Source organism: Peromyscus eremicus, chromosome 19 (assembly GCF_949786415.1).
Source record: "Peromyscus eremicus chromosome 19, PerEre_H2_v1, whole genome shotgun sequence".
Classification (NCBI taxonomy): domain Eukaryota; kingdom Metazoa; phylum Chordata; class Mammalia; order Rodentia; family Cricetidae; genus Peromyscus; species Peromyscus eremicus.
In genome coordinates, this window is record NC_081435.1 from 76,249,539 (window position 1) to 76,270,433 (window position 20,895).

The window sequence follows — 20,895 nt, forward strand, 5'->3', positions numbered from 1 at the left end:
TTTGGTAAACAAGTAAACACACAGAGTAATTAAAAAAAACTCGAAAGATGTTCTGAAACAGAGTTTAGGCTAGACTCAGAATTCATTTTCCTGGCCACTTGAGAACATAATCAGCATTTGGCTTGCAAAGACAAGACTTTGGTCAAAACAAGCATGTGGTGATGTATGCCTGTAATCCAAGCACCCGGGAGGAGACAGGTGGATCAGTGGGACTTGCTGACCAGCCAGTTTCTAGCTCAATTTCTACCCTCAAGATTCACTGAGAGACCCTGTCTCTAAAACTAAGGTGGACAATTAAGGAAGACGATTGCCATCAACCTCTGACTCTACATGTGTGCACTATATACACATACATACACACAACTTACATACATGTACATACACACACTCACACATACACATGAGAAGTAATGCCAAATCACACCACTTTTCCTAAGGATAACATGAATATAGCATTTTCATTTAAAGTATTAACTTAGTTTTATAATTTTCCAGTATCAAGCATAAAAATATATTGTTTGTTTTCAAAAGGGAAAGTAAAAGAAAGGGTATGAAGTTGGAAGGAGGATATGGGAGGAATTAAGAAGGGGGAAACCATGATCAGATTATATTGTAAAAAATAAAATAAAAACAAAAATGAAAAAGAACAGAAAAAATATGAGCCTTTCTTGACTGATATAGAAACACATGTAAATCCTGTCATTCAATTTTAATGAGGTAAGTTATGAATAGTGAGTACACTGTGGTTAGGTTTAACTGTAATGGTTGCTTACCTATATAAAATATACTCATAAAGAAAATGTATAACATGTACATTTTTATTAATGCTGGGACATGCTCAGGGAAATATTTTATTTTCACTTTCTTCTTAATGCATTTTCTATATTTAATTAAACTCCACTTTCACAAATATTACAACATGCAGAGATTGTGCTCACCAAAAGTACTTCAAAGTACTAACACAGCCCTCCTAATTCCTGTATTGTTTGTTTTCTGCAAAGCTGAAAAGAAGTTTAACTTTTCTTGTACTAATATTTGTAGAATCAGAAAATATTTTCATAACTGAGAACACAGTTTTCTTTTTACAATCATACACCATAAATAGGATAAATAAAATACTTTCACTGTTATTTTTTTAACAAATGTGTGATAATTATAAGCATATGCCATTTATTCAGAGACAGTAAAGCATTTGTCCAAATTTATAGGGCATTAAGGGAATTATGGGATCACTGGTATAATTTCACAAGAATAAAGCCAAAGAAAAATGCTGGAAGTATGGACATAAACTAACTGTGACACAGTGTCATATGTCCCCTCCCATGAATCCATGTAAGGTGCTGTTCCAGATGGGCAAATGGGAGAAGGGAAGGTCTTTTCCACTTTGTTAAGCTAGTGTCTGCAAGTAGAGGCCGATATAGAGATATAAAAGACACTTCACTGCACTTACAGTCAATCATAAGTAGAAGGATGATGGTGTCAGTGGAGGCGACAGGGTAAAGAGAGGGTGAAAACTGGAAAGGATATTTTCCTTTGAGATGGTCAAGACCTGGATATCAGCGTCATTGGAAACGCTGGAGAGATTGGTGAGAAAAGAATATAAAGCACCATCAATATCACTTGACAAGTATGTGTAGAGATGCTTTTATATATAGCAAGTATCTAATGGTTAACTCCCTTGTGTTCTCCATTGTATTCCAAACTACAAATGATGCATGAGTTCTGTTAAAGATTCGTGTAGAAAAGAGCCTGTAAAATTCTGTCTTTTGTCACTCTTCTCATATCTTTTCAACTCTCTAGGAAAGCAGGTTTAAAGCCCCAAAGTCTATAAAGGAAGAAACAGCCAGGTATGATAGCCTGTGCCTTCAATCTCAGCACGTGCAAGACTGAGGTAGGAGGATCACCATGAGTTTGAGGCTATCCTTAGCTACAGAATGAAACCCCTTTACTAACTAACTAACTATGAAGACATCAGTAATAGGTCCGGCATACTGCCTGACCCAAAATGCAGGCCAGCGTGGTGGCCCGGCTTCCAGCATTTGATGGAAGCATAGCACGGAAGGCCAGGAAGTCATCGGTGAGTGCCCAAGGGGGCCTCGAGGAGAGCTAGAGCAAGCCAGGTGCCCACTCCTTGCTGGAGAGCTCTGCTTCGGGTGAGTGAAGCCCAGGAGCTGGCTGCCCGTGAGGGAGGACTGTGAAGCTTCCCAACATCCTGCTCACCAGTACACCAGGGGATGGAAAAAATACGCTAGGCAAAGAACTTGGATCAAGATCAGGACTGAAGTACATTAATGTGGGGGTTTTAGCTCAAGTCTGATCACCGGATATCATGGAGTCTGGCAAGATGGCTTCTCCCAAGAGCGTGCCGAAAGATGCACAGATGATAGCACAAATCCTCAAGGATATGGGGATTACAGAATATGAGCCAAGAGTTACAAATCAGATGTTGGAGTTTGCCTTCCTATATGTGACCACAATTCTAGATGATGCTAAAATATATTCAAGCCATGCTAAGAAGGCGGCTGTTGATGCAGATGATGTGCGATTGGCCATCCAGTGCCATGCCGACCAGTCGTTCACTTCTCCCCCAAGAGATTTTTTATTAGATATTGCAAGACAAAGAAATCAAACCCCTTTGCCATTGATTAAGCCATATTCAGGTCCTAGACTGCCCCCGGATAGATATTGTTTAACTGCCCCAAACTATAGGCTTAAGTCTTTACAAAAAAGGCATCTACTCCTGCAGAAAGAATAACCGTTCCACGGTTAAGTGTTGGTTCAGTTTCTAGCAGACCAAGTACTCCCACACTAGGCACACTCACTCCACAAACCATGTCTGTCTCAACTAAAGTAGGCACTACAATGTCCCTCACAGGACAGAGGTGTACAGTGCAGATGCCTGCTTCTCAGTCTCCTGCCAGGAAAGCTTCAATTCCTACAACACCAGCAGTTCAGAATGTTCTGATCAATCCATCATTAACTGGGTCCAAAAACATCCTCATTACTACTAATATGATATCACAAAATACAGGCAACGAGTCAGCAAATGCCCTGAAAAGTGTAAAGATAACCATGATTGTAGCTAGAGTTTTCCTGCCTGGCCCACAGTCAGGGCAAATCTCTCTCACCTGCCAGTCCCACAGCCGCTCAGACCCGACAAGTAAACACAGAGACTTATATTGGTTACAAACTGTATGGCTGTGGCAGGCTTCTTGCTAACTGTTCTTACAGCTTAAATTAATCCATTTCTATGAATCTATACCTTACCACATGGCTCGTGGCTTACCAGCATCTTCACATGCTGTTTGTCATGGTGGTGGCTGGCAGTGTCTCTCTGACTCAGCCTTCCACTTCCTAGCTTTATTCTCCTCCTTGTCCTGCCTATACTTCCTGCCTAGCCAATGGCCAATCAGTGTTTTATTTATTGACCAATCAGCAACACATTTGCCATACAGAATATCCCACAGCAGATGATGACTATGATGATGATGATGATGACTATGATAATTTGTAATTTAGCCTGGATGCATGTAGCATGTGTACTTGGTCTTGAATCTGTTGTACTGAAATTAAATAAGCATGTTTTATGTTCTAAAGCTGTAGTTTAGAAAGTGGTATTTAATAAGTACACGTACTATACCTTTCAATTGAAATGTTCAGTTTCAATAGAACTAGTAATGGTTTTTCGTCAACCTTTATGCGTAAAAAATAAAATGGTCATTTATCAATTTGAAAAAAAAAGAAAACATCAGTAACATTAGTTGAAGTACTATGCTACATTGCCATAGCCTAAGTCAGAACCCTTTAGAGATTTTCCTCTAATGTGTTTATCCATATTGCTAAATGACATTTTTATTTATTTATTTTTATTACTAAATTTTCTATTTATTTAACATACCAACCACAGATCCCTCTGTCCTCCCTCCTCCCACCCCCCAGGCTTCCTCCTCAACCCACCCCCCATTCCCACCTTCTGTAAGACAAGGTCTCCCATTGGGAGTCAGCAGAGCCTGGCACATTCAGTTGAGGCAGGTCCACGTCCTTCCCCCTGCTCCAAAGCTGTGCAAAGTGTCCCACCATAGGCACTGGGCTCCAAAAAGGCGGCTCATGCACCATGGATGGATTCTGAGTCCCCTAAACAGTTCAAGCTAAGTAACTGTCTCGCTTATCCAGAGGGCCTAGTCCAGTTCCATGGGGGCTCCACAGCTATTGGCCCACAGTTCATGAGTTTCCACTAGTTTGGCTGGCTGTCTCTGTATATTTTCCTATCATGAGCTTGATATCCCTTGCTCATAGAATCCTTCCTCTCTCTCATCAATTGGACTACTGGAGCTTGGTCTGGTGCCCGGCCATGGATTTCTGCATCTGCTTCTGACAATATTTTTTATTTAATTTTAACTTTTTGAGAATTTTAAACATGAGTACTGTATTTGGATCATTTACATTCCTCTCTAAATCCTGCTAATTGATGGAAATATTAAAATTACACACATACACACACACACACACACACACACACACACACACACACACATGTTGCCTGGAAGATACAGACAGTACAGAAAGCAAAATAAAATCAATCACTGGAGATTGGATAACCTATCAAGGTGCTTTATCCCTGGAGAAAATCATTCTTTCTCACAGCAGACATTAATTGCTTGTAGCTTTTCATCTAGGGGTAGTACCCGATCCACATTGGTATGTCAACTGGTGTCACTATGTAGATTTTGTTTAGATAACCATATGGTTGGATTTTCATGGGTGTACCTTCCTGTCATATCTAAGAGACACTATCTAGCACCAGGCATCTTGGTTGTGTGGGTCTCAAAATTTTTCTGAAATTTTCCCTGAACCTCAGGCATAGAAGTCATGTTGTATATGTATCAATTAGAATGATGTACCCCATATTTACTTCTTCATTTTGACCAACTGTGGATCTCAAACTTAGCCAACTACCAGTGTCTGACAGATGTTGACCGTAGAACAGACCCTATTACAGCTAGCTTCTGAAATCAATATAATTTCCAACTATAATCTAAATATTTGTCCTTATATCCACAGATAAGTATACCCTTACCCCTCATCAATGCAACTTATTTTGGAGGCTTCATGACAATGTTCAAAGCTGCAATTTGTCCAATTTTCATTTTCACACATTATAGTCTTCCTTTTTGATAAGAAATATAAAGATTTACTATTCTTAACCATGCCCTCTTTGTAGCATGAATCTTAGAAGGTCTTATTAATAAAAACAAACCTGGAGCTGGGTATTGGGATGAATGCTGGAAGATCAGAGAAGCAGAACAAGTCACAGCCACCTCACCTCACAAGTTCCTCAGCTGATTCTGTTTCCTCAGACTGGAAGCCTCTGTGTCCTCATTCAAATGGATCTCAGTTGAACTGCTGCTAGAAGCCTGAAAGCTTAACTAGCTCTAGTTCCTGGTTTTCACGCCTTATATACCTTTCTGCTTCCTGCCATCACTTCCTGGGATTAAAGGTGTGAGTTGTTATGCCTGGCTGTTTCCAGTGTGGCTTTGAACTCACAGAGATCCAGATGGATCTCGGCCTTTGAAATGTTAGGATTAAAGGCATGAGTGCCACCATTTTCTGGCCTGTGTATCTAGTGGCTGTTCTGTTCTCTGACCCCAGATAAGTTTATTAGGGTGCACAATATTTTGGGGAACACAACATCACCACACATCTCTACCTCACACATACTTCTCTTGACTCATCCCCAGAATGGTTGCAACATTGTTAAGGCAGTGTTTAGAATATGCATTAGTTTCATCAATCTAATTACTTAGAAGCCAGCTATCTAGTTTATAGTGATTTTGTGTTTTCCTCAAACTTCTGACTTCATTTCTGATTACTGTTTGTATGTTTGCTTGTTTGCAAAGTTTATGATGCTTTCTGCATTGCCTTTGTTTCTTCCAGGCTGTTCTTTTTTTTGTTTTTTGTTTTGTTTTTTGAGACAGGGTTTCTCAGTGTAGCTTTGCACCTTTCTTGGAACTCACCCTGTATCCCAGGCTGGCCTCGAACTCACAGAGATCTGCCTGCCTCTGCCTCCCGAGTACTGGGATTAAAAGCATTCACCACCACCGCCTGGCTCCCAGGCTGGTTTTTATTGCATTTATTTGCTACACTACCCATATTTTTTTACACCTCTTCCAGGGTCTGATGACCACTACCTGGCTAACTGTTGCATGGCTCGACACATCTTGGCATCTCATCTGTTTCTCCAGGATCTGAGCTGAAAACCAGGTTTACATTTTTTTTTTCTGGACAGATTTTTATATAGAGCTATTACTTATTCTTTATTTTAGGAACACCTAAATGTTTAAATTTTATGTCAAACACACTCAGGCACACTTACTTCTCTCTTTTGGAATTCATTTCTTAGTTATTTTATCAACTCCTAATATTTCCAGAAATCTTTTCAGGTTATTTTCACCTACAATTCCCTGAACTACCAAGTGCTCATAAAACACTTTTATATGTACGATTGTTATTTTCAACTGTGATAGACATTTAAGCCCACTCTATGTCCTTTCCATTATCTGCATATTCATGGATGTCATAATTCCTTTGATCTCTTCATCATGAAGTATATATTTTAAAAAATTTTCTAGATGTATGGAGACATAATTTTCTTTTATTTATATTTCCTTCATTACTTTTTTATCTGTCTACAAACAGAAATCATGATTAATACCAACTGAAAATATTTATTTGTTGGAGAGCCAGCCAGCTTTCATTATACCTGATACCTTTGAAGTGTGGGGATGAAGGAGACATGAAGACATTTGAATTGGACATATGACAAACGTTATCAAATTGGTTCTTTGTGATAGATCTTGAGTAGCCTTTTGTGACATGAGGGGCAAGCCTGGAAAGTGGATCATCATAAAACCTCTATGACTGTGGGCTGAAGATTTGGTCAGTCGGTCATTCATCTGTCTCTAGTCAATTGTTGCAAAGCATAGTTTTTTGTTTTTTCAAACTTGAAGATGATTCTAGCTAGGAACATGAGATTCCAAAAAATAATAGGTCACTGTGTGCTGCAGCATAGGTCTTAACTACCCCAAAGTTCCAAGTGTCAAGGCTTGGGAGGTAGTAGAAACTTTAGAGTTGGGGCATAGTGAGAAGTCTTTAGTTCACTGGACTCATGCTTTTGAGTGGCACAGTTGAACTTTGAACTCTTTATAAGTTTCTCTGTTTTGTATTGTGGGCACAAGGTGAATGACTTCTCTGATACATGTTAATGTCATTCTATGATATCTAGTCATAGGCCTAGAGCAATGGGTCAACTGGATGTATGATTACACCTCCAAAACTCTGAACCAAAATGAACCCTTTCTCTTTACCATGTTAAATATTAACTGCGTATATTTATCAGGTACTTTATACAGTTATGAATTACAGATTGAGTCAGTATATCAGTCATGACATAGGAACCCTTTCTGCAAACTGCCAGTAGATAGTGCTACCACACTGTGACACACACTGTTCTTGCCACCAGGAGCTCAGAGACTCCTTGACTCATTTTCCTTCCTCTCTCATGTGACTTACTAAAATTCTTTTGATGATAGTCTGAAAACACATTTCAAAGAAACCCTATTCAATGGTCAAAATAGAGATTTGTTTCAGGCTTTAGTCTCCACATCTAAAACACAGCATGGACCTTAACAGCAGAATTTCCTTGTGTTTGTGGTACTAGGGATTGAACCTAGGGCCTCACATTAGGCAGACAAAAGTTCTTCTACTTACTTGTATTCCTACACTCATTTTGTTACTTTTTATATTGAAATAAGATCTTACTAAGTTGCTCAGGCTAGCCTTGAACTCACTATGTAACCCATACTAACCATGAACTCACTGTGTAGAAGAGGGTAGCCTTGAACTTATGATCCTCTTACCCAAATCCACCTGCCTCAGCTTCCCAAGTAGCTGGAATTATGGGCCTTTATGACTAGGCCTGACTTAACAATCTCAATGGTTTGATTTTTGTAAGAAAGTAAATTCTTGCATTGCTTGATCTTCATTGCTTTATTTTGGCTGAAACTTCATTGTTTCAGATTAGGGCAAGGGTATTGAAGGCTTTTGCTTGTTATAATTTACAAAGGGTCTGTGACTAGAGATTCTTATGTGAGGAATAATGAGATTATAATTAGTCCTTAAACTTTGAACCTAGAGAAGTGGATGAGTTGTAAAGTGCACGATGGTAGTATGGATTATGATAGTCAAGAGACAATGAAGACTGAGAGTGCTGGTATTGGGATCCACCATGACAGTGGAGTTAGAAATGAGAGATATTGGTGATCAATACAGGAGAAAGTAGTTGGATACAACTGTGAGCAGTTCTAGGTCCTGGGTTGCATCATACTCATCTTTATTCTTCAGAGCTTAGCCCAGACCTGGTAATCAGGTCTGACTGAGCCAATTGTTGGCTTAAGAGAGGATTATCAGTTTGTGAGAATGGATGCACAAGATTTTGGTGATGTCAAGAATGTTGCTAAGTAATTAATGCAGATGAAAAGTGCTACTATGTCAAGTAATTTATGGATGATTTTACCATAAATAAAATAATTAATAAATAGAATAATGGGGCTTAGTGAGAACATCATACCTCAAGTTCATATAACTCACAAAAAATTACACTTCCTCAATTGTGAAAGTTTAAGACAGGGTAATTTACTAGAAGAAAGTATCTGTTAATTTACTTGTCCTCTGAGATATATTAGTGAAAATAAATGTTAAGAAAAAATTATGTACAGAAAATAAATCAATATGAAGTGCTGGAATGTTGATGGTTGAAAGATATCAATTTTACTTTCATCTTTTCTTTCTAAAGATCTAAGTCAATATAAGTAGAAGTGAAGGAAACTGATGTATGCCTTATGCAGATTTTATACAAGTGTCTTTCTTCAGAGTGGTTGGCTTTCTTTTTTCTGGCTAGTTCCCTTTTCAAATATTGACACCAGACAAATATGTGAGGGTAGTGTTCTCTTTTGTAGAATTTCACATAATTGGAACAAAATAACATGTGATTGTGGCTCCACTCCTATGTAGACTGACGCTCTGGAAACCATGGTTGCCTTCACTGAAATCATGTGTTATGCTGTCTCCTTCCTTCCACTGTAATATCAGAAAGTTGCCTTTGTGGGAGATTGTGGTCATATTTTATTTGTGTTCTAACAAATAAAACTTATGTTGGGATCACAGGACAGAGCCAGCCCCTAGATTAGACATAGAGGCCAGAGAGTGATAGCACACGCCTTTAATTCTATCACTTGGGAGGCAGAGATCTGTGTGGATCTCTGTGAGTTCAAGGCCACACTGAGAACAGAACCAGGCATAGTCTATTGATACATTATTATTAAACCAATCTATCAATCTTGGGATAAATGCAATAAAGCTGTAATGTGGGAGATTGACAACCTATATCCTCTTTTTCTGCTATCCTCATTTAAAAGAAGCTGAATGCCCAAGTAATTAGTTTTCCATCTGTATGCGTATTCTCTTGTAAATACATGCATTTGTGGCTAGAAAATTTCTACCAACTACTAGCTTAGCTGTATCTCATAGATTTTATGCATGGTCTCCTTGTCTTATACTTTAGCTTTTTGTGAGTTCACCAGTACATCTTTTTATTCAAGATCATAGAAATAGATCTATAAATTTCAAAAGTTTAAACTTTTGGCTTTCAATTACCATGTTCCTATTTGACCATATTATCACCAGAAGACACAAACACACGATTTATTATCTTATAGATGTCAGGATATATCTGCGGCTTCATACATTCTCAGTTTAATTAGTTCCATGGATGTTTAAAATGAAATATTCTCTATTTTGTTTTTACTTGAACTTCTTTAATGTTGATTAATTATCTGTTTCTCTGCACATTTTTTAAAGTGCTGTAATAATAATAGTGTGGTTATAGGGAGGAGAATGGACATGGTCATGAGGTAAAAGACATATGGATTGTGAGAAGATTTTCAAGGGTAGTGAAAAGAGCCAATAGAAAAGATTCAAAGAGTTTGAGTCACTGTATTAGTTAGGGTTATCTAGAGGAACAGAAATGGTAGAAATAATACTTATAAAGACTATTTGAGTGGCTTACAGGTTGTGGTCCATCTAGTCCAACAATGGCTTTTTATCAATAGAAAGTCCAATAAAACAGTAATACAATAGTTGTTCAATCCTTAAAGCTCCAGAAATGGAATTTAATCATAATCATTTCTACTTGCAGTGACGAGGTATATTTAGTTAAATTTTTATATTGATTCTTTGGTATTTGTCAGATTTTTCAAGATCACACACTAGAATAACCACTTTTCAGCAGAAGATACAAAAAATGTTTACTTAAGGGCAGTAAACCTTGAGGACATTTGCACCTTTGCTAGGGAAGCCACTTAAAGAATCAACAGTGAATACAATGGGGAGACTCTGCTCTTCAGCCTCAATGCTTAAAGCAGAGAAGAAAATATACAACAGGGTGAAAAGTGTAGAATAAAAGGGAGCAGTGACTTGGAGTGATTTTTTCAAATCTCCAAAGTAAGACACAAAAGAAGTTGGAGAGAAGGAGGAACACATTTGAACTTGCTGTAAACTTAGTTAAAAGCCTGGAAGGTAATAATGGAAAGTAATGGTTACCCTCAAGGGTCAAATCAACTACTTTACATACACAATGTGCTTTAAACTGTTTTCACAAAAGGAGCAATGCCCCAACTATACAGAACTTATCTTTAAACACTAAGGATTTTCCACAGATTGCTTAGATGACTTCCATCTGGGTCATCTCATTTAAAGCCCATTTGAGAATAGCTGTTGCCTGTTCTTCAGAGAAATAATTCTTGTAAACCTTGATTATGGTTCAGGGAGAATGTACCCACACAGAAGGATGGAAACTATAAATGTTTTATTCTGTTCTGTCTTTAATTCTGTCAACCCTGGGGTTAGTCACAGAACCATAAACAAGCTAGAAAACCAAGACAGCTTGTTTGACAATCCTAATATTTGTCTTGAAGGACTTCTTTTGCATTTTTGTTCTTTAGTTTCTTTACTTATGAAATAGAGACATTAATTGTACCAGTGTCAGAGAATTGGTGAGAAAGTGATCAATAAATGTGAACAAAGTTGGCAGCACCTTTCTTCATAACTGGAACCTGCAACCATAACTAACTCCTTAGGAATTAAGGTGCTTTATGTAGGACGTATATATGCACACTATTACCTAGTATCATCTCTTGTTCACAGTGGAGTGCTATAGCGCATATACACACTTCCTTTCTGTAAAGCATTTTCAAATAGTTCAACTTCTTCAATTCCATTATAGACTGTGCATATCCATGGTAGAAGTCAGTTCATTGTCTGTCCATGCTCACCACTTACTGAGTATAGCAGTTAAGTTATTGAAGGAGACTTTGAGTTTCCTGACTTACAGTATCGAGTGGTCTTCAGAAGGATGGGTTTGACTCCCAGTAGTCAGTGAAGATGAGGATAATACATTGTGATTCCTATTTTTACCAGCTTAAGTTTATTTAATACAACCTTAGAGTAACTATATCATTAATACAGAGACATGTTCAAGTAATAAAACTGATTATAATTTTTATCATCTTATTTATTTATTACTTATTTATCTTAACTATTATAATTTAATATAAGCAATATGCTATCATTATTATATATAATAATAACTAATATGTAATATTAGTTATATATCTTATATTTTCCATAACACCTTATTTATTAACAGTTTTTTTTTAAACAACAAGGCCCTCTAAATCAACTGAACAAATTTCTTATGAACTCATAGAGACTAAAGCAGCAAGCACAGGGCCTATGTGGTTCTGTACCAGGTCCTCTGTGTATATATTATATAGATTTCAGTTTGGTATTTTTATGGGACTCCCGAGATATGTTGAGATAGCAAGTGTCTGTGTGAATATGCTCATGTGCATATGTTTCTGCATGCCCACTTTTTGTTTTGTTTTGTTTTGTTTTTGTTTTTCGAGACAGGGTTTCTCTGTGTAGCTTTGCGCCTTTCCTGAAACTCACTACACATGGCCAAAGCTGAAGTCTTATTATTGTAGTTAAATAATTCAGTGGGAAAGTTTGGTGGAGAAGAAATAGAATTTAGAGCATATTTAAAAAAAATTGCATTTGAATTAAAATCATAAAACAATTTATTACAATTGTTGCTGGGTTATATTAATTCAAAAGAACACCTGGGAACACTTGATCTTTTAGTTTTTTAGTAATTACTATATCACATCTGCTAAAAAGTGATTCAGTGTCTGACTTGCTATATGTCATGTCTTCAGCATTTGTCTTGTGGCTATTCCAGCAGAACTCTGCTATCTCAGTCCTGAGGCTCACATCTGGTCTGGTCAATAATGTCATGCTCTTGAGAATAGGGTTAGCAATACCAAATCCAGCCAAGTGAGTGCCTGCCAGGGGAAGAGTGTTATCCAAAAGGCCCCTCAACATCTAGAATAAGGGGATCAGCAACACTCAGATTTGGGAATAAAGATTGATAGGGTAAGGTTGGCAGTATGTAGAGAGTCTCTATTCAGTGATAAGGTCCTTGGTTCTGGAACTCATTGGATCCAAGAGCTTCTAGATTCCTTAGACAACCTGGACTGAGAGATATAAGTCTTGGGAAGAATGATTTCTCTGTTGAGGATACTATGTCTTACACTTGATTAGTGAGAAGAAAAAATGATTCCATGAAGGTTCAAGGCTGAATTTTCTTTTTCTCCTGTAAAATATTGGGGTAGATGAGGCTTTGAATTAGTGTTTGTGGAATTTTAAAAGCTAGAAATTTTGTAACAATGTGAGATTTTTATGAAGTCTTTAGAAAGAAGTGAAATTCTTCATGCATAGTGGGAACTGATTCTATTGGGAAGCTAATACTAGAATATATTGGTATCAAGTAGCAAACCTGCCACTGCCAGAGAGAGAGAAAAAAAAAACTTCTTAGTGTGAATTTAACTTATTTTAATACACTGACATTTACTTATATTTATTGAATACCTTGCGTTAAATAATCCTATTTATTCAATGTGGTAAGTTCTAGTATGCTTATTTTAGGAACAAATAAAATGAAGCTTAGAAAGTTTAAGTCTATTACCCAAAATCACACAACTTAACAGTGGTACAGTTACCATTCAAATCAGGTTTATTTGACTCCAAAATTCAGGAGTAGATGGTGTCTTTTTACAAAACTGGTCTCCCACAGTTTGTCTGAGTCAGTAGCATAAAAAGAAAACCATCCACAATGTCACTAGATGACAGCCTAAGGGGAGAAGCAGGATTTAAGCAAATACATTGGTGTAAAGTTATGCATTAGTGCCTCAGAGAGCAGGGAAGAAGGACTGATTAGTTATGACTATAGGAGATAAGAAACATTTCACAGTGGGAATATTTTGTACATTTTTTATGATGTCAACATTGGGGTGCAACTTATTAATTTATCTCAAAACAGTGATATCCAGAGAGGCACTTTTTGTTTTGACTTACTTCTCTTAAGGTAAGGATATGCAGTAAATTTCCATAAATGTGGTTTAATAGAAAGAAAGTGTCACTTCTGGGAGAGGAGTCATATTTCTAAGAGCTGTTACTAAATCGCCAGGAGCATGCTGCTGCTACTGGGGAATGTTGATGTATTTGGTTACTTCTGACTGTTCTGCCTGCTTACTCCCAAAACATACAATCTGAATATAGGAATGAAGCATTGTAGACTACTCTTTACTTTTACTGCAAATTTCTGTATTAGTTTTTAAGTTTAAGAAGGCTTTTACTCTGTAATCGGGAAAATGTGTCATGATGAAATTTTAAATAGAAAAATATCAATGGGAAAATTATACAGAATTCAAATGCAAAACTGAATTGGATGTAAAGAAGGACAGAGGGTCATAGTTAACTGAAGAATAAATCAAACCTTTAATTTACCTCACTAGTCTATGTTGGAATTTTCTTTAGCATTTTCTGAAGGTTATCTCTAATTCTAATTGTCTGTTTCTGCCCTGTCCTTCTGAGAAATTGGAGCCACAGATGCCCTTTCCGTGAGCATCAAATGCCTTTGGTGTAATTAGGTAAGCTTCGGTGCTGACACTGGTGGTCTGTAGCTTAATTATGGACACACAGAGGGCAGAAGAGGGCGTGCAGTTCAGAGCTGGTGTTTGGATATTAATCGGTGTTAATGAAAGCAGAACTTCTAAAGCTCCCACCTTTGCAGAAGACAGAGCCCCAATCATCTTTGTTCAAACTGCTCAGAAACAATGCAAGGTATATCTATCCCATTTAATTTTATATGAAAATAAGAGATTACATATATCAGAAAATTAAGACTAGCATGCCCCACAAAGCACTTTCTCTGAGACCGCTTCAACTCCCCTTTCAGTACTGTTTATTGAAGAAAAGCTAATCCCAGTGGGAGGGCAGCAGGTGAGGAGTGGAGAAACTGAGCTAACAGTTAAAGGGGCGGATTACTGTGTTTCAGAACAGTTTGTGTACGTGCTAAATTAATGACTAGTAATAGGGAATGTCTATGCTCAGTAACAGTGTCCCCTCTCAGTCTTCCCCTGCCAATTCCTCTTTCTCCTTTTATCTTTATTTTAATAGAAAGTGTTGCTTCTAGAAGAGGCTCATCTTTCTATGAGCTGTTACCAAAACACCAGAAACAGGCTGATGCATTCCCTCAATATTTTCTAATTTTCTTTCCTCTCTCCCCATTTCCTTCTCCACATCTATCCCAGTGGCTTAAAAGTAAACATGCAGTTTATAAGAATAGTAATTTTCAAACATAATTTCAGAGTCAAAAGTTCAAAATCGTGTTTTCTTCAACAGCGTAAGCTTCCTTGATTTTAGAGAAAGCATTTTTGTATGTTTGTGACATGAACACTTGTATAGACAGAGAGGAAGTTAGATAAATATAGGTAATAAATCACCTGCTAATACAAATTAAAGATCTTTACCTCTTAAAATAAAGAGAAGTTCACTTCTGCAAGAAAAAGTGGACAAAGTTGACCTATCAGGAGCTACTTGGGGTGAAGAATAGCTATCTATCACTCAGGACAATGGGAGGCTTGTTAGAAGCTAATGATCTCTTTTCTCATTTATTTGATCCTGACTCCACAATCTCTCATTCTGTCAGAGCACCCTCTGGGAGTATTATGGAGAGACCAGCTTATTCTATGGTACTTATTCTCCAGTCACAAAACAGAATGCTGCATCTCACTATTGACATGTTTGTCTTTAAAGGGGTATCTGGCAACATATGAAGAAATGAATAGAGCAAAACTTAGCCAAGTGTAAAGCGTAGGAGCTGACAGGCATTCAACGTTTTATGTAAGTTTCATATAGATTAGTTTGTTTTCAGGCCATGAATTTTTTCAGCTCTAGTACATGTGCTGCTTATTAATGAATCCAATCTATTAAACTTGGAGCACATAAAACTTTTCTCCTTTTCTTTCTGAATGAAAGCTCACTGAATTTAATCCACACTGATCTGCAGATTCATAACTTGAATGTAAAAATATGATGAGAAAATTCTAAATGAATTTGCATTCCTGGATCTTACCCGTGGTTTACTTGATATAATAGCTAATCTTCTTTGCCAGTTCTGCTGGATTTAGAATTTCCATGGAAATACAGTCTCGGGTTGAGCCATGATAGTGTTTCTAAAAACTTAAGAGGGAAGACCTGTCTTGGATGTGTATAGAATGATCTGATATGCTTGGGTCCTGGGCTGAATAAAAGGAGAAAGCCAGTGGAGAGGAGCCTTCTTCTTGCTCTCCATCCCAATAAAGTCCCAATGTGACCAGCTGCCTTGTGCTTCAGCTGACACATGGTGACTGTGTTTCCCTGAACTGTAAAAGAACCTCTCCTTTCCTGGGCTGCTTCTTGTTCACAGTCAATGAGATATAATTTACATTGAATGGGTTCTATTATTTGATGTACAGTAATTACCTTAGTACAGTGTTTTTGTTTTTGTTTTTCAAAACAGTAACAAATCAGCTAACCAGAGAATAGTGGGGTATGGAGACTGTATGCATGAAAACTGACTGATATGCTTGACACGTAACATTTACACTACTAGCCTCTGCAAACTGCACAATGACAGACAACCGTGAAAAAGAAACTCTGCCGAGTCAGGGTCACAACTAAGGATGCAAGAAAACCAGACTTGAACATGCAGTTTTGCTAAAATTAGAGATTCACAAAAGGGTACTGAAGTTCATTGCTTCTATTTTTATTTCTCCCTTGTTTCAGTAATTTTATTTAATGCTGATTCTAGTAGAATTTAGTTCCAATGAGGAAAACTTCTGAGGATTCCTGTCCCCTGCTTATGTGGACTGCTATCACAGAATAATTTATTTTTGTCAAGTGTTCCTAACAAGTTCATATCTATAACTATTACCTACCATCTATCTACCTATTGTCTGCCCATCTTTGAATCTTACTACTTATTTTATCTCTACCTGACTATCTAGATAATTATTACCACCCTTATGTATGTTATTATGGTTAAAAAAAAGGCTATACCAAATGTTAAGGTGTATTAATCTAGAAAAATGCACTGCAACAGTCAACCCACAGTTAATAAAATAGAATTTATGTTGAAAATATACCCATATGTCTATATATATATATACCAAATAATAGCCAATCAAATAAATTTTAAATACTTAATATCTAGATTTTAGAATGCAAAATTAACATTGTCCTTCAAAGAATGTCTAGCAGTGTTTCAAGAGATAGTTCAACTAACCTTCCCTAGTTATTTTATTGATGTGAAATTATTTCACATAAAAAGCAAACTAAAGCTAATTTTCAGTCTAAATATTAGCTAAATATTAACTCCTCCATTGGAGAAAAGCTTCAGTTAAGTGGTCATGGAAACAACCTTCTGTTATTCTGGAATTCATAACCATATCAACAAGCAAAGCAGAGTTTATAAATTGTCTTCCAACCCTTTTTATTAACCTGTCATATTATTTTACTTAGATATTTAATATCAATTATTTGATTTATATATTCCAATTTCTGCTTGAGAATAGTACTATCTGTATATCCATATTTATAACCTTAAAAACCTTAACACAAGGGCTGGAGAGATGGCTCAGGGGTTAAGAGCACTGGCTGTTCTTCCAGAGGTCCTGAGTTCAATTCCCAGCACCCACATGGTGCTCACAACCATCTGTAATGAGACCTGGTGCCTTCTTCTGGTATACAGGCATACTATGTACATGGTAAATAAATAAATCTTTAAAAAAAAAACCCTTAACACAAAAGGCAGGGTCAATCAAAGAAGATTATGAACTATTTTAGGGGGCAATGGAGTGTAGACACAGGAGAAACTTACTTACTCATTTTGCTCTCTGGACTTTTTTTTTGTTTGTTTAATACCACGTTCTTATGATATAGCCCTGGCTTATCTGGAACTCACCTTGAACCTTTCTGGATGATTTATGTTTAATACCACATTCTTATGATGTGGTCCTGGCTTAAATGGAACTCATTGAAGAACAAGCTAGTCTCAAACTTACATAGATCCTTCTCCCTCTACTGCCTGCATGCCTATGGGCTATCACATCTGGTCCTTTTCTTTCTGTCTGTTTTCTGGTACCAAGAGCAGGGAGCCTGGAACATTCTAGACAAGAGTCTGAGTACTAAGCCATACTCCTGTTCTCTTTCTCTTATTTCTGAACTCCCTAGGAAAGTTTCATTTGCTTTCCCTAACCTTCAGTACTTAGTATTATAAATATCTTTTCACCAAAATAGGTAACACTAAAAAACACTGTCTTAAGAACAAGTATCAAGTCAGCCATAAATTTAAATGGCCATTTAAAGTATAAAGTGCAATTGCCTTCTATAAATGACTAGAGTCCTTCCAACTCCTTTTCCTTGAAGAACATATTTTTAATCATTTCTTGGTAATCAAATTTCATTCATCTCTCTGCAACTCTGGCAAGCAAATAAGACTATAAAACATTCATATTGTTTTACTTTGCTTGTAATATAATTTTTGTGTAGCAAATCAATTAGTGCTGTTAATAAATACAAAAGCTAAAGTATAGAAAGAAAGCAAGAAAATGAACAGAAACTCCAAACTATGGCTTTAATAGTTATGCATTCACTAGGTATTTTACTAGGTGCCTACCTCATTCAAGCCTAATGTGTGTTTTCAGTGGCACATTTCAGAATTATTCTTAAGTTTCTTCCTCCAGAGAGAATATTCTATATGAAGGATAACAGTAATCATTTAAAATAAAAGAGAAAGGATAGAAAGAGTAATGGCAAGGTTTTTGTGGCTGTACATCAGTTGTCTGATAGCTCTCTAGTCCCCTTATCCAGCAAACCATTCCCATATTTGTTAGCTGGTCACTGGGAAAACCACAGAGGCATCCTGCTTACATTCCACCCCTTTCATGTTGCCCCTCCTCAGTGGGTCTCCCTGCTAAGACGTTGGCTACACCTGAAAGTTTCAGTGGGTAAGTTCATGAAGCATTTTAGCACCAAGCCTGAAACCATCTCCTAACCAGATGCTTAATCCTAGGAAGAATAAAAGGTGCCGGAAAAGAAGTCCTTTGTAAAACAGCACAACAGAGACTTCAGCATTCAGCTTTCATCTTTCCACGATGTGCTTTGTATAATGTTTTAGTCAACATCTTCTGCCAAATTTGGTCCTTATCCATCACAATAATTTTAGGAATCACTTTATAGCATGCATGTATAAAATGATAGTTTTTAAAAAGTCATGGTGAATCTCAGAGTTCCTCCTGTGCCCTGAGACAGTTGATGAGTGGAAACAAAAGAAAAGGGAGCAATGCAAATACACAGCCATTTGTACGACTGCCCCACAGGAGGAAGTGGATGGCAGTCAGTGTCCTTTTGTCACTGTAGAGCTACTTGCCTTGCAAGCTGTAGATTTCTCCAACGCTGTTCTGACGCGTAATGTGATGCCAGTATGCACTACGTGGAAGAGAGATGGATTTCGATAACGTCATTGGTTCAGTCAAGCTCGTCTGAAGCTAAAAGAGAAGGAAAAATGTATCTTAGGCTTTCCTGGAGATATCAAGCTCAAATCAACCTTTTAAAATGCCAAGGATTAAATGTGAGTGACAGAAAGAAGAATATGTGAAAGATATCCATGTAATTCCTCATTCAATGGTGACTGTGTCAAGAGTGAAATTGCCACTGATAGATTTCCCACACTTCAGTGGATGGCCCCACAGATGCGCACATAGGGACAGCACTGACTAGACTTGGAGGGAGGGAGGGAGGGAGGGAGGGAGGGAGGGAGGGAGGGAGGGAGGGAGAGAACATTGGAAAAGGGCATGTTGGGGGGATATGGGGAGATTTGCAGGAGGAAAATGACGTAGATAAGATCATATTTCATTGTATAAATGTACGAAATTATTAAAAATAAGGAAACATCTAGAAAATATGAAAGGAAGAAAGGAAATAGCTCAGTGGGTAAAAGAGCTTGCTGCACGAGAATGAAGCCTAGCACTTGCTTAAGAGTCGAATGGCCAGGTGAATTCCCGTAACCCCAGTGCCGCAGGAGTGAACACTTGAACAGGATCTTGTGGATCTGTCTACTCATCTGAGAGTGTACTCCAGTTTCGGTAAGAGGTCCTGTCTCAAGGGGATAAGTTGGAGTGCCATAAAGCAGGATACCTGTTGGTCTTTTGGCTTCCATGCACAGGTGCTCACCCGGTTACATATGTGCACACACCACACACATACCACATGCTACTATAAATATTAAAACACACACCAAAAAAGAATATATGTATATTCATATATATTCTTGTTAAGAATGGAATCTGACTGATTAAGAGGGGCACAAAGAATCTCAATGGCTTCTTGTCAATGGAGAAAGAACAATAACAAGTATCCGGGGGATAATCAGTTGCAGGCCACCTTGTGAACTGGTTTGCATTTTAGTGGTTGAGAATTATTTACACTGCCCACAGTGTTTCCCAATGTATAGAATGGCGAAATAATTCAAGAAATGAAGGAGCAGGCTGTCAGAGTGACATGTCCTAGAAAAGGTGCCAAACACAAGAGAGCCATTTTCAGACTCCTGACACCTCTTCCCACCTTTGTGCAGGGCTGCTCTCTTTACTGCATCATTTTCTTGCACATACTGAATGAATATTGTCTCTGAGAATCTTGGTGATAAGAGAGCTAAATGTGTTTGTACTTTGAATGTACTGTTTTGAGGTTAGCTGATTACATCATTCCCTGGGGCATATGATTAACAAACAAAAAAGGAATGGATTTGCAATTTTAAGAAAGAAATTTATGCTTATTTATTCATATTGTTTTAAAAATACAGAAGTGGTTTTATTTGGTTTTTGTTACTTTAACACGACCTGAGCAATGTACAAACAGGCCTCTTTGCTAATTGCCATCCCAAAAGCTAAGAATTCCATCAGATAACTTCTGAGGCCTATAGCAGAGGGGTCTCTGCTTCGCTGTGACTTTTCCACCACTACTGTATTTGGAAAATGCCTCAATTTATGCTGTTCTTTGTTCTGCTGATATAAAATCTTCATGAAATGTTATCACATTGGAACATGGAATTTGGAGTAATCTGAATTTGCTATCTTGTACAAGATCAACACTCTGTTTCTTTGAAAGCCTGCCACCAGAGCAACTTTGCAGCTGATTCTTACATATCTCAGATGATATATTTCAAGTTCTCCTCCCTGTTTACACAATGTGCATGCTTCTCACACCCGTGTTCCATGTACTTTGTTTGGTATGTGGAGGAATGTGGAGGAAAACAGATTTTGTTTTCTGTGCTGATATTAAGTAGCACTTTCTGTACTGCAGCATCCTTGTTACCAATGCCCCAACCCTGATAGCTGGAAA

The 20,895-nt window shown here is 37.5% G+C and overlaps 1 protein-coding gene and 1 pseudogene across 1 annotated transcript in view; one reads left to right on the forward strand and one right to left on the reverse strand.

Moving 5' to 3' along the window:
• Window positions 1–20,895, reverse strand: part of Dok6 (docking protein 6) — a 391,510-nt gene that overhangs the window by 59,668 nt on the left and 310,947 nt on the right. The window contains exon 7 of the mRNA XM_059246053.1: window positions 18,926–19,043. Within this exon, the coding sequence (XP_059102036.1) occupies window positions 18,926–19,043 (118 nt within the window). The remainder of the gene's footprint in view (window positions 1–18,925; window positions 19,044–20,895) is intronic.
• LOC131895563 (transcription initiation factor TFIID subunit 9-like) lies at window positions 2,273–3,514 on the forward strand (annotated as a pseudogene).